The sequence below is a fragment of the Nycticebus coucang genome, chromosome 14 (genome assembly GCF_027406575.1).
Source record: "Nycticebus coucang isolate mNycCou1 chromosome 14, mNycCou1.pri, whole genome shotgun sequence".
Lineage (NCBI taxonomy): Eukaryota > Metazoa > Chordata > Mammalia > Primates > Lorisidae > Nycticebus > Nycticebus coucang.
Genome location: NC_069793.1, coordinates 69114544 through 69129908, shown reverse-complemented (window position 1 = coordinate 69129908; position 15365 = coordinate 69114544). Strand labels below are relative to the sequence as shown.

The following is a 15365-nucleotide window of genomic DNA, read 5'->3' as shown; positions in this document are numbered from 1 at the left end:
ATATGAATATTTGCAGAATATAACACACTCGTCCTCACAAAGGTGAAACAAAAGTGAATTAAAATCACTAATTTTTGGAAATAAAATCTAAATGAATAATTTCATTTGATTTAAAAGAAATGGAGCACTTTACAAAGGTTATATAAAACTTGCCTCAATTTAGGTCACATTTTATATTTTTAATATAACCCACGTTTTACACTGGCTTGTGGTTAGAAGCATTTAAAAAAAGAAATAAAGGACACTTACTCTCTCTCCTTTTCAGTCAGCTTGTCATTGATATTATCTTTGATTGTTGATCTAGATCCCTTATGAATTATAGGATATCTGAGGGGCACTTGTAGGAAAAAGGAAATCATGGAAACCAAATGTGCAGTGTAACCAAGGGCAACAGCAATGCTTCCATCATCTTTTGCTGTAAATTCAAAAGCAGAAGAAAAGAAAATAACTATTTACTTTAGGAATGTAGCTATGAGATAATAACATATTAATTTCAAGGAGATCTAAGTATTACTTATATAAATTATATGAATTTTACAAAAGTCTAAACATTAACAACTTGAAATTTCATCTATTAATTATATTTAAAACTACTTCCAAAGGCAGCGCCTATAGCTCAAAGGAGTAGGGTGCCAGCCCCATATGCCGGAGGTGGCGGGTTCAAACCCAGCGCCGGCCAAAAACTGCAAAAAAAAAAAATTTAAAACTACTTCCAATAATTAATGTGATGAGATTAACATTTAAGATGTTATAAATATATATATATACCTCAAGCAAGCATTCTTAGTATGCTGAAATATCCATTATTTTCTTTACCAGCATTTTTTAAAGGGGAAATTAATACTTTAATCTATCACATGACATAAAAATTAGTTTATTTAAACTCTATACTTACTATATAATACATTTTATTTATTAAGAACTTTGTAGGCAATATAGTCATAGTATTATACAACATTATTAATTCTAAAGTGAAGTGAAATAGCAAAATATGTACATCGTTACAGGATATGTTTTTGACATTTAAATATATAAGGACAGTATTGCAGAATAAGTCTAAGAAATTTGAATGGAATAAGAAGGATAAACATTTTAAATAATAAAGCAAAAGGTCAAAAATTGTATTGTTCATGCACCATCTTACTTATACAATTTAGATGGAAGCAATTACTAGAGGGGGAAAAGGCATGTATTTTATATTCAAACAAAGCATCTAGTTCTTTTCTTTTTTTTTGAGACAGTCTCATTTTGTCACCTGGATAGAGTGCCATGTGAGTCCTAGCTCACAGCAACCTCAAACTCCTAGGTTTAAGCGATCCTTTTGCCTCAGCCTCATGAGTAGCTGAGACTACAGGAGCCCACTACAAAGTCTGGTTAGTTTTTTTCTATTTTTAATGGAGACAGACAAGGTCTTGCTCTTGCTTGGGCTGGTCTCGAACTCCTGAACTCAAGCAATCCACCTGCCTCAGCCTCCCAGAGTTATAGGATTACAGGCATAAGCCATAGCATCTGGCTTAAGCATCTCGTTTTTTAAAAGCCATAGATAATTACTTTTTAAAATTCATCCAGATTTCTGGAATTACCTATGAAATGATAAATGACTCAGAACTGAAAGTCATGCAACAGAAAGTTTTAACCTTCCTCCAGGAGGAAGGAAAAAGTAACTGCTTGGTATATAGTTTTCCTAAAATGCTCTTAAAAACGCACATGTATGCACACACATGCTCTCTAAAAGATTTAACAAACAGTCTAGAATACTTTACCTGACTAGAGAATAGGGTTGATGATTGAGATGAGTGTGGTTTGACTGTTTCTTAACTTCTAAGGGTGTTTTTAACCTCCCACTTAATGGGCACAATATAGGGGTGTATGGTACACCTTTCGGGTATGGGACACAACTACAAGAGGGACTTTACCTAACAAAATTCAAATATTGTGACCTGGTTGTTTATACCCTCACATTAACCTGAAATTATGTAAATAAATAAATAAATACAGGCCAAGGAGGTGTCTCACAGCTGTAATCCCAGCACTCTGGGAGGCCAAGGCAGGTGGATTACCTGAGGTCACAGGTTTGAGACCAGCCTGAGCCAGAGTGAGAGCTTGTCTCTAAAAATAGCTGGGCATTGTGGCAGGCACCTGTAATCCCAGCTACTTAGGAGGCTGAGGCAAGAGAACTGTTTGATCCCATGAGTTTGACGTTGCTATGAGCTATGATACCACAGTACTCTACCAACGGTGACAAAGTGAAACTCTGTCTCCAAAAAAATAAAATGAAATAAAAATAAAAAATAAATAAATCTTTTGGGAAAAAACAGTTTTCACATTCTTCTTTTGTATTTATTTTAATTAAGCACTAACTTATTATTGTGAGACTGCCACTACAGGAAGTGGATTCTCCACCCTTGACTCTCATAACAGACTTTTCTTTTTGACCATTCTATAAAAACGGCTAACTTTTACCATTACGTATTTTTCTTCTGCCCAGAATTGTCTTTAGTACTTTATATATGACAGTCTTTCATTCACCAACAATTACTAAACTGGGCACCTTTTTTATATTATTTCATTCATTTTACAGATAAAGAAACTGAGGTTCAAAGAGATTAAGGAACCTGTCCAAAATACTGGAGCTAGAAAGTAAGTTGGCCTGATACCAAATCCTCCACCACTCTAGGAAACTGTCTCAGAACTGCACTGTTAAAAAATTAACATATGACAATTTTTAACTTGAGACCCTAGAATACACCAAGCATATGACATATATATACTACCTTAGTTTCTTCAGTTTTCTAGTAAGGGCAAAGAACACACAAAAATTCAGCGAGTTCTCATAACTTGCATAGTGCTAGATTAAAAATGGGCTTCTCAACTAATGTTTGCTGTTTTCTCAAAACAAATTCATGGAGAAAAAAACCAACAGCATTCATTTTGACTGACTACTGTCCTAATTAACTGGAATCCTAACTATTTTTAGTTAGGTCATTTTAGCATATAATCTCCGGCCCCAATCCTACCCAACTCAACCCTACACATTATACTACCTTGGGACTAAAAATACTTTACATTATAAATTCATCATTTTATAATATTAGAAACAAGAGAAACCTTAGAACTCACTGAATCTGATCCTATCAACTTAGAGATGAGAAAAATGAGCTTGATCAAAGTCATATAGATAAAAACTTTTAAAGAGGTTTAAATATAACACACTATATAATCACACATTTAAAAACTGCGGTAATGAAAGAAGTGGGAAAATTGTTTCTATACCCTAGCTCTCGAGATAATCTCTGTCTGGAGTCAGAGCTCTGACTGAGTACCATTCATGAGCTGCTGAATTCTGCTTCCTGCTTTCTATGAAAATTAGGACTTACCAAATTTAAAATATTCATATCAGTAAAGGACTTGGTTTTTAAGAACCTCCTTTTGAAGAGAAGGGGGAAAGGAAGAAAAAAAGGACTTAGAGAAAGACGGTCACTATCATATTAAGTTGAGCCTTTCCTATATGTATCTTATCCTAAGTTTTTCCTTTCCCAGATGACCTGACAGAAAATGATCTGAAAACTTCCAGAAAGCAACAGGTCTCTTAATAAGCCTTTCAGACAGGTCAAATGCAAACTATGAATGTTAAAAGAGACCAAAACTATCTAATGCTAAACACTTGAGCATCTACATTTGCTCCCATATTACTATAGGGGGAATGCTAAAGAATTGTATTTGTATATTTTGAGACTACATCATCTATCAAAAGAATAAAAAATTGGTTTTTTAACATCACCTTCACCATGCACCAATTTTGCTTAAATTTAAAGATAAAAAGGCATCTCTATGAGAAACCTACCCACAGAAGTAAAAAACAAAAGAGAAACAACAAACCCTGAAAATTGAATAATATTAGAAATTCGCCTTGATTCAGGTTATTCACACTCATCATTCTTGCTACCACAAGAATTCCTACTCCTCCTATTAAAAATTCTAGGTTGTTTCCCATTCCAACCCATAGTCCTCTGTGACAGTCTTAAACACTGTGGTGCTGGATTTCCAATATTGAAGCTTTATATTAAATAGCATTTTAAAAGAACCACGGGTGAAGCATTATAGGACCCAAGGGTATTTCAATACCCTCAAAAGGAAAACCACCTCCTGGTAGGGAAGTCACTTTCATCACCCCAAGACCACTGAAACTCCAGTGGGAAAATGTGAGCTCATGTGGTTAATTACGGCTATTGCAGACCATGCAACCTCAGATGTTACATTCCGTTGCCAATCACTTTAGCTAAAAAACCAAAAGGTTTAAGGTTTCCAGCATTCTAAGATCTGAAAGACTTCTTACCTGCCAAAACCAAAACCTTGCTCTCTGGGGTGTGCTTTTCCAGTAAGCATAAATGACGTCCCTAACACCTAAGTAGAGGAGAGGTTTGTGTTCCCTATGCTGCTCTGGGGGTTACAAAGGTCACAGATGATAGTTTTATTAGTGAGAGTAAGTTGGAGGGGGAGTGGAGGGTTTAAGGAGGAACAGGAATGAACTGTAAGACCAGGTATGTGAAAAAGATATTAATTCAAACAGAGTTTTAAGGGGTTGAAAAACAAAATAAAACCCCACAGTTTCCTCATAATAAATATTTCTCATTTGCTCTTTAAATGTACGTAGCCACAAGGCTGCAGCTTTTGTGTGATTTTTATGGCAGTAAAATCCATAAACACGCAATGGCTGTGACCTGTGACAACATTATAAATTAATTCAAATACTCCTTTGATTTATATGTTGGACAAACTATCAATATTCAAATGCATCCAAGTACAATAAGTGATCTAAAAGCTCTTACCATCCTGCCTTCCCAATCACTGAGGCAGCTGATTTGTTAAGGAATCAAGCACCCACTGATCCAGACAGGACAAAATATTTAAGACTCTAATCACTGCCACAGCATCTATGGAATCATTCCATGTTCTCAATGAGACACTGTTTGACATATGGACTCTCCTTTCCAAGAAATCATGCCTGCATAAAGGGATACAGACACAGAAGGAAATCTGGGTCTCATTACCACAAAAGGCTCTAGTGTTATGGTTTACTTAAAAACACACACGCATGAACATTTTTTTTTTAAAGCTAAATGTCTTGGTCAGTGGAACTCAGACAAATACCCTTCACCAGACGCTCTTCTCCCATTGTGTCCAGCTCTTTTTGGTAGCAAACTTTACCCATTTAGAAAAGCACAATAAATGCTGGGGCACTATGGTAGAGTTTCCCAGTGTCACCCCACACAGTGTAAAATCTACCCCAGCAAACTCTCATGAACATTATAGAATAACCAGTTTGGGGTCCCTCCACTAGAGTCTTTCCCATGATGCAGCTGCTATAGAATTATAGAAAGTTGTCAGAGGTTTAGAAGAGGTTATTATTCAAACCAGGAAGAAAACTACATCATGACAGGAATAATAGGAACCTTAGAATCAGACAGACCTGAAATAAGCTTAGCTTTACTACTGGTTAATATCAGTCCTTGGAAAAATCTTTCTGAGTCTTAATTTTCTTGTCTTTTAAGAAAAAGTTGAGGGGCAATCCCTTTCCTCACAGAAGGGGTTAATTCTCACAACTGTGAGAATCAAAGTATATAAATGTGATAACATCATGCATGATGCTTCATGGAACTATAATTCTACTTACCTATCCAACTCAAAATGCCCTCTTACCCTCTTCAACAAGGAAATACAATTTTAAGACAGTGCAAGCATCATCTTCCTGATGAAGTTTTCCTGACCCTCCTTATAAAACTAATTATTTATACCACTCTGAGTCTCATATAGCACCTGGCATAAACGTCTAAGTACCTGACCCAGAGTATGAACTCATTACAAATCTGATGCCCTCAACTGCACTATAATCTCATGAGGTAGGATCAATGTTTTAATCACTCTTGCACACTCTCAGCACTTGGCACAGAAAATGACATATACAAGATAGTCAATATATTTGGTATATGGAAGTATCTTGCCAGATGCTAACATAAGATTGTTAAAATCATATTACTTTATATGTTTATTGAAATTTCTGATTTCTTAGGGGTCATGGGAAGTGAATAGGACATTGGAGTAAAATAAAATATTTATTTCATTTTGTTTTTCAGCAAATGCACTAAAAAATCATGCCACTTTTTTAAAGAATAAGGAGAACGTATTCCAGTTGTTGGGCATTCTAAATGTAGATAGCTATAAAAGCTATTAAAAAACCAGGAAACAAGGAACTTCAAAGAAAACAAAAATAGAATCAAGAAACATCTCAGAGTAAACTAAAATAACAGGCTACCACTACTGACATTCCTGCTTCCCTGACTCCCTCCCTTCAAATCATTCTGTATTGAACGCCCAGAGTGACTTTCAAAAGCCTAACTTGCTTATCCATCCCCTTTCTTGAAGTTCTTCAGGCATTTCCCGCTTCATTGAGAATAAAATATAAACTTCCTCCAGTGGCTTCAAGGCCCTGGCTGCCTTTTGCTTCCTCCAGTGTCACTCTTCCCCTTGTTCACTATACTGCAGCTCCACAGACCTGGTCTTTTCTGTCCTTCCTTCCTTCTTTCCTCTTGTCTTTGCAACTAATTCCAATTATATTTATTGAGTACCTCCTATATGAAAAGCTCCTTCAAATGTTATCCCATTCAGTCATCACAATGAATTAGATATATAGATATTATTTCATTTTACAAGTAAAGAAAGTAAGCTGAAGATTACATGGCTTACCCAAAATATAGATGATTTCTTCTATCTCCTGACCCTGAGATTTTTTAGACATGCCAAGCTCCCTCCCCCTCTATCATGACCTTTGCACTTGCTGTCCCTTCTAGGAAGGTTCTCGCCCCATCTGTAGCATAGCTGGTGCTCCTTTCAGCCTTCAAATTTTTTGTCAAATGTTTCTGGTCAGAGAGGTCTTCTCTTACTGCTTTATCTAAACTAGTTTTCCATTCTCCATGATACCATATTCTTTCATTAAACACTTGTTAATGTCTTATTTTCTTGTTTATTGGTTGTCTCTCTCAACAGGGTGTATATTCCATGAAAGGAAAGAACATGTTTTTTTTTTTTTTTTTTTAATCATTGTAACCTCAAAATTCAGCACAGTGCATGACATATGAGTTCAATAAATATTTTTTCAATTAAAAAATTATCTGTATCATGGGAACATGACACAGGGCTCAGGGTACTCAATATGTTTATTAAATGAAAGAATGAGGAAAATGATGCACTGTGGGCTCTAGGACACCATAACTTTGCCTAAAATTAACATCAAAGCTCATTTTTGTGACTTGATTTGAGGGAACATTATACAATGGAAACCAAATCTCAGCTAGATTATTACCTAGCTTTGTAATCTTGAGCAAGTCATTTAATACTGCTTTCCTTGTAAGTTTCCTTTCTTTGCTTTTGTCAGGATCAAAAATAGAGCCAAATCTCATGCTTTTACAATACTGGTATACTTCACTTAATTTTCACAACTGTCCTATCAAACAGGTTCACACATTAGGAAATCAATTCAAAGGTTACATGACTTGCTCCAAATTACATGGTTTATAGAAGGGGAACCAAGGCTTGAATATAGTTTTATAGTTTTCTAACTCCTGGTTTATCATTCTCCTTCTATCATGTCCCAACTACTTATTTGTTGTAAGGGTCCAAAGGGGTAATTTATTAAAATGGTCTTAAATGTTAAAGGAGCACAAATAACAATGGTTGTTTATAGGAAAATGGGAGAAAGTCCTGATAAAAGTTAGCAATGCTCTCTCCATGAATAACTCCTTATCCAACAGATAATATGCTGGCTTTGGGAATCATCTACCAAGATATTTATTAAGCTTCAAACCATTGTTTAGGCTAAGCAAAAAGAACCTACTTTGCTAACAATAAAAAGAATCTCTTTTAGGCCAAAAAATAAATAGATAAATAAATTCAAGGAGATTAGAAAATATATAAAAGACTTTAAAATATAGGAATTACTATGAATCATATTCTATAATACCTTTAAATGTAATGTTTAGTTAAAAGAGAAATGATAGTACTACAAATTAAACCTGTAGTCATGAAAATGTCACAAAATTAAACTTACAAATACTTTTCAGGTCACTAGGAACATGACTTTCCAAATAATAACAGAACAGTTTAATGTTTATTGTTCCCCTGCTCCCAAACACACAGGAATTCTTGACGAAAATCACAAAGATAGAGAAAGTATTAGTATTCTTAAGAACCCTACTCCTGATTTACTTAAAGCCCATTTAAAAACTTTTTTCTTTTAAAATTCCAAATATGAGGTTCAAGAATTATTTTTCCTGTGATCAGAGTAAAAATTTTATTATATTTCCCATCTGGGAATCTGACTCCACACGCTACTTACAATTGGAAAGAAACAGAAGGTCCAAAAGCCCTTGTGGAAAAGTGCTAGACAATCAACATTTCAAGATAACTATATTCCTATATACACCAAATTTTTAGGAGTACAAAAGAAGTAAAATACCTTGGAAGTCTTCAGAATTTGGCAACTTGACACCACATACAAAATAATCCTTATGCTCATTCTGTGAATTTAACCAAAGAATGGAATTAATTCTTTTTATATACAAAATAAAGAAACTCTAAGTCAAATCTCAAAGAATTAAGTATTGTCTTGTTCAAAGACGATTCAAAATATTATCATAATTCTTGAAGCTAGATGGTGAGCACGTGGTGATTTAGTATACAACTCTTCTTATATTTATGTACACTTGAAATCTTCTATAATGAAAATATTTAAAACATTATGTTCAAGGAAAAAGCCATGTAAAATTATCACAGAAAACATCCAATTCACATCTCTAAGTGACTTAACAAGATTCTATAAGCAAACTCAATCCGAGTAGCTTTCTTGAAAATTGGTCTTTTAAATTACTTTTCATTAAAAGAAAACCATCAAATTTGACAGATTTGTTTCTCTAGAAAAGAATCCTAATCAGTTTTGTTGATGTTTTACTTTTTGCATTTATTCTAAGAAACTAGGCTAGAAAACTTAACACTCTCACAGTTATTCCATGAACATCTTAAGTAACATCAGTACATGTATCTACATGTATGTGTCAGAAATGGTGGTGGTGGATAAAACCAACAAGAATTTGTTATTCTTTCAGGTGAACGCATCCCACCACCAAACTGATAGACAAAATCAAATTGCAGAACCTAAGCCAACTAAGTCCAAATCTGCATTTTAAATGAATATTAGCCCCTGAATGATAATAGAGTATTTGACTAAGACTAAAGCAATGAGTTTTTTCATTGAAAGGAGTTTTCAAATGGAAATCTCCTTGTTGAAAACTTGGAGAAGATTGAAACTTACCAAATCAATAGGGTAAATGTAGGAAAGCTCAGAGAGTAATTGCCTGCAACGAATTGTCAACTGAGCATTAGTCTTCAGAAAGAGTTCTCTAATGAGGAAAGAAAAAAAGTAAATTTATTAAAAAAATGCTTTCTAACAATTTATTTCCACGTAATTAATGCAAAAGCTTAAATGACCTGTACTAGGTCACTGAAATTCAGAAGCAGATATAAGAATAATAGCGACGCTTGGGCCCTAGGCTTGTGTCGGTCCCTGTCTCTTTCCATCTAAGGGCCTCTCGGATCCCCAGGAGAGGTGCTCGGAGCTGGAACAATGAGCAGAATGAATATCTCACAAGACCAGAATGGCTGGCCCTGTAATAGAGAACCCCTTTTGAGGTGTAGTGATGCATGGAGGGATTTGGAGCTTGCTATTGGTGGAGTTCTCTGGTTGAACAGCAAATCAAAGATAACTTGTGAGAGGTCAAAGCACAGATTCACAGTTGCATAAGCTGTCACCTGGAATGCCTTAGAAACCGCGAGGTATGGCTATATGAACAGGTAGACCTCATCTATCAGCTTAAAGAGGAGACACTTCAGCAGCAGGCCCAATAGCTCTACTGGTTCAATTGTCTTATTGAATTGTCTTATTCATCAACTGGAGTATACCCAAAACAAAGATCTAGCCAATCAAGTCTCCGCCTGGAGAGACTAGGCAGTTTGACCCGTAAGCCAGAAGATTCAACTGTCCTGCTCTTTGAAGTGGACATAACTGCTCTGTGCCAGGCCATCACTACCTTTGGGCCCCTCAAGGGGGGGGCCAGTTCCTGAGCACTTGATGGCTCATGCTACTTCATCCAATACTGGGCCCTTCCTAGAGAAAAGAGGCTCTCTCTCAGTGCCTGAGCAGAAGTGAGCATCCAGCATCACAGCTATCCTTCTCAGCGAATGGCTTCTTGGAAGCAAACCTTCAAGTGGTCGTCAAGTTCCTTACATACCTAGCACCAACCCCCAGGTCGTCAAGTTTCTTATGTACCTAGCACCAACCCCCAGGACTGGCTCACCCAGAAGCAGACCTTGGAGAACAGTCAGACATCTGCTAGACCCTGTACTTTCTTCAGTAATGTCTGGGGCAACTTAAAAGACTTGGAAAACTGGCTTCTGAAGAGTCAACAAGAAGTTCCTCAAAAACCAAATTATCAAAAGTATAATAGCCATTCTAGTACCAGTTCTTTTTCCTTTGAAAGTGAAAAGATTGAAGACGTAGAGCTGCCTAATAAAGATGAGATGGACCTGTCTGATTGGCTAGTGACTCCCTAAGCGTCCCGTAAGCTGGAGAAGCCTGAGGACGGCAGCTGCGGGACCAGTGAGAAGTATAAGCTCTTGTTTCAGGCCTACATTGTGAGTGACTAGCTAATGAAGCCTGACTCCTGTACCAACTGTCGTGGCAACCAGCCCAAAGGTGTGGAGATTGAAAACCTGGGCAATCTGAAGTGCCTGAATGAATACTTAGAAGCTAAGAAACCCTTGTCCCCCCCTGGCATAATTACTGAGGAATGGCTTATCCAGAACCATCAGGACCCAGATAAAGTAGAGGAAGTATGCAAGGCCAATGAGCCTTGCACGAGCTTTGCAGAGTGTGTGTGTGATGAGAATTGTGAGAAGGAAGCTCTGTGTAAATGGCTTCTGAAGAAAGAAGGAAAGGATAAAAATGGGATGCGTGTGGAACCCAAATCTGAGCCTGAGAAGCATAAATATTTCCGGAATATGTGGCTCTGTCCTTCCAGAAAAGAGATAGTGGAACAAGCTAAGGCACCAAAGGCAATGAATGACTCCTTCTAGAGTTGCCGATTCCTTGCAGGTCAAAAGGAACAGTCAGAATGGCTCATCAGGCCCCCAAGCAAAGAGGGATGTCCCAAGGAAGTGCCTAGTACTGAGGATAGAGCTGGCAAACAAAAGCTTAAAAGCCCTGTGATCACTTCCCGATGCCCCTTTAACACAGCTGACTGGGTCCTACCAGGAAGGAAGATTGGAAACCTCAACCAGTTGTCCTCTGGTGAAGCCAAATGGCTACTTTGAAAGAAGGCCCAGGGGAGTATTACTTAATCCACCCCTACAAGAAGAACGCAACTTTCCCCTTAATCGTTATGGCCTCCCTGCAGTTTGTGATCTCTTTGTTTGTAGGCAACTTAAAGCTGATAAAGAGAAGTGGTTGTATCCAACTCCTTTACAGATGTGAGAGAATAGATGACTGTAGTCGAGCAGCTTTTCTACAGATTACACATCTCCATGAGCTGAGTGACCGCTGCTTGCCAGATTATTGTTTCTGGGTCTGACCAGTCAGCTTAGTTTCTTTCCTGCCTAATTTTAAACTAATGAAGCGAACTAAATCATCAGATTATGAGTTACTATGTAAAAGTAAAAGGCTGTTGTTGATGGTATAGTGATTTAGTTCCTTCCTTCTTACAGAAATATTGATTTAAGTCACCCACACCCCCACACTAGAGATGCAGCATCTTGGTAGATAGGTCTTTTTCACAAGCCTCCAAGGTTCCTAGACTGGGCTGGTTACTCAAAATACATTAAAACACTGTATAGTTTTAAAAATGAACTATTTCTGTAATCAAAGTGTATCGATGCATTCTAAAGCTAGTAAACTTCTCTAAGCTTTTGAGTGCCCTTTAGTTGACGGTTTTCTTCTGTTAGTGTTCTGTGATTTTTGTTTATTGTGTATTTTGCACAGATAATCAACCTTGCCAATACAGTGATTACTAAAATGTCTATTACTAATCTTGGCAATTTTGACATTAATTACCAAACATTTTAACCTACATGTCAGTTCTATGTTGTTTTTCTTCATTTGAAAGAAATTCAGCTACTGCAAACTGTTTTTATTCCTTTCTCTAAATGTTAGTGTGTAGTGAGCTCTTTTAGGACTTGTTTCTAGACGATTTTCAGGTTAGTTCTAGCCTCTTTCAAGTTGTTCTACAGACTACAGCTTTTAAAAGACCCCAGCGCCCTCGGATTAAATAGGCAAGACATGTTGGAAGAGTAATATATACAGTACTTGAACCATTCACCACCCTGGGGATTACCGGTGCATCCTGTATAGGTGGAAGCTGAGTCTGACACCTGGTGCTTTTACCCAGGGATAAAGATGTCCTCTCACTGCAAGCACAGCATACCTGTACCTCCAAAAGTACAATGCAGTGACCTTTTAGTGAACAGCTGTTTTCAACATTTGTGCTTTGCAGTATTCACTGAAGTTTTATGAAAACTATTTCCATTTTCTTAAAATCCTTAAAGTCATGTCCATGCTTTAAAAAAAGGTCTTTGTTTTCAATTCAGTTTTCTAAGATGAGATATCTTTGCTGCTTTCCAGGCTTTGAAACCATTAAGCCTCTTTATCGGAAATACTTCTTAGGGAAATTATATGGTCTCTCATTCAACTCAGTTTCACTGGAGTTCTTTGAACCACTAGGTGAAAAGATCTTTGTATACTTTTTAATTTCCTCTCAGATACCATTTAGAAATTATAATAAAGGTGGTGGGTAAAAACAAGTTATGGAGCCTTTCCAGAATCTTAGGTTGCAGCAAATGTTGTGGTTTCTTTTTTGAGTTCTAACACACTGTATTTTACATTATCATAATAAAATTAACAATATCACTATGTTAAAAAAAAAAAAAGAATAATAGCGACCATGAGTAGTGACCTATATCTCCAAAGAGTGCCAATCAAGCCTATATACAGAGGGATATTGTGTATGCCGAGCACAAGGTACAAATAATCATCTACTGAGCACCTATAAATGGCTTTATTTAATTATTACAACAATTCTTGTAGGTTGATATTATCATACTCATTTATAAAGAAGGAAACAAAATTTAGGATTAGATTTTAGGATTAAATGTAGATTTCATAGTCAATACACTAATAAGGCCAATCTGATTTCAAGAAAGATACATGTGGTGTGTCCTCAAAAAAGTATTGTATCTTTCAATTACAATTACATGTTATCATTTACCACAAAAAACAACCTGTTGGAATGTAAGAAAAATAATAAAGTAAAAAGAACAAATAAACAAAAAGCTATAGCATGAGATGACCCAGTTCTTCTCTTGAACTACTTCAGAAACATAACCTTTGAATCAGTAAGAAATAGAACTCCTGAACATACCAACATCAAGTGATGAAAGAGAAGCAGTAATAAAAAATCTTCCCACAAAAAAAATCCTGGACCACATGGTATCACACCCAAATTTTACCAGACTTACAAAGAACTGATACCTATCCTGCAGTAATTATTATATGACATCGGCAGGAAAGGAATCCCCCCCAACATGTTTTATAAACCCAACATCACTCTGATACAAAAGCCAGGAAAGGAGTCACCAAAAAAAGAAAACAAACCAACATCCCTTATGAATATAGATGCAAACATTCTCAAACTGCCGGGTGCAGTGGTTCACGCCTGTAATGCCAGCAGTTGGGAGGGTGAGGTGGGTGGATTGTCTGAGCTCATAGGTTCAAGACCAGATTGAACCAGAGAGAGACCCCTGTCTCTAAAAATAGCCAGGCGTTGTGGCGGGCGCTTGTAGTCCTAGCTACTTGGGAGGCTGGGGCAAGAGAATCACTTAAGCCCAGGAGTTTGCGGTTGCTGTGAGCTGTGTGATGCCACAGCACTTCACCAAGGGCGACAAAGTGAGACTCTGTCTCCGAAAAATAAAAAAAAAAATCCTAGCAAGTTGAATTCAGCAGCATATCAGAAAAATAATTCACCATGATAAAGGAGGCTTCACCCCAGAGATGTAAGGATGATTCGACATACATCTATCTATAAATGTATTCACCACATAAACAGAAGTAAAAACAAAGAACATGAGATCCTCTCAATAGATGCAGAAAAAGCATATGACAAAATTCAGCACTCTTTTATGGTAAGAATGATCAACAAAATAGGCATAGACAGAACTTACCTCAAAATTATAAAAGCCATGTATGACAAACCCACAGCCAACATTGATATTAAATGGGGAAAAATTGAAAGCATTCCCACTTAGAATTAGAACCAGACAAAGGTGCTGCTACTACCACTTCTATTTGATGAAGTGCTGAAAGTCCTAGCCAAAGCAATCAGACAAGAGAAGGAAATCAAGGGTATCCATATGAGGAAAGAGGTCAAACTATGGCTCTTTCCTGATGATATGATCTTATATATCTAGAAAATCCCCAAAAGTCTGCCACGAGGCTCCCAGAATTGATAAATAAATTCAGCAAAGTCTCAGGTTACAAAACAGATGTACATAAATCAGTCAACAACAGTCAAGCTGAGAACCAAATCTAAGACTCGATACCTTTTTTTTTTTGAGACGGAGTCTCATACTGTCGCCCTCAGTAGAGTACTGTGGTGTCACAGCTCACAGCAACCTCAAACTCTGGGCTTAAGCAATTCTCTTGCCTGAGTTTCCCAAGCAGCTGGGACTACAGGCGCCCGCCGCAATGCCTGGCTATTTTTTGTTGCAGTTGTCATTGTTGTTTAGCTGGCCCAAGCTGGGTTCGAACCCGCCAGCCTCAGTGTATGTGCCTGGCACAGTAACCACTGTGCTATGGGCGCCAAGCCAAAGACTCAATACCTTTCACAATAACAACAAAGAAAATAAAATACATGGGAATATCTTTAACTAAGGATATGAAAGACCTCTGTAGAGAGAACTATGAAACACTGAGGAAGGAAACTGCAGATGAATAGATGGAGAAACATACCATGCTCTTGGAGAAGCACATTGTTAAGATATCTATACTACCTAAAGTGATGTATAGATTCAAAGCAATCCTCATTAAAATACCAACATCATTTTCTGCAAATCTAGAAAAAATAGTACTATATATTGTACAGAACCAGAAAAGACCCCAAATACCCAATGCAACCTTATACAACAAGAACAAACTGGAAACTTCACTTTACCAGACTTCAAGCTATACTACAAAGGGTATAATAACCAAAACAGCATGGTACTAGCAC

The 15365-nt window shown here is 36.9% G+C and overlaps 1 protein-coding gene and 1 pseudogene across 2 annotated transcripts in view; one reads left to right on the top strand and one right to left on the bottom strand.

Annotated features, from left to right (window-relative positions):
* The window catches only part of UVRAG (UV radiation resistance associated), a 381997-nt gene that overhangs the window by 146833 nt on the left and 219799 nt on the right, over positions 1-15365 (bottom strand). For both annotated transcript variants that reach the window (XM_053561187.1, XM_053561188.1), the window contains 3 exons: positions 9365-9452; positions 8513-8573; positions 250-415 (listed from right to left, as the gene is read on the bottom strand). In XM_053561187.1, coding sequence (XP_053417162.1) covers positions 250-415; positions 8513-8573; positions 9365-9452 — 315 coding nt within the window. The remainder of the gene's footprint in view (positions 1-249; positions 416-8512; positions 8574-9364; positions 9453-15365) is intronic.
* LOC128565010 (nuclear receptor coactivator 4-like) lies at positions 9615-11581 on the top strand (annotated as a pseudogene).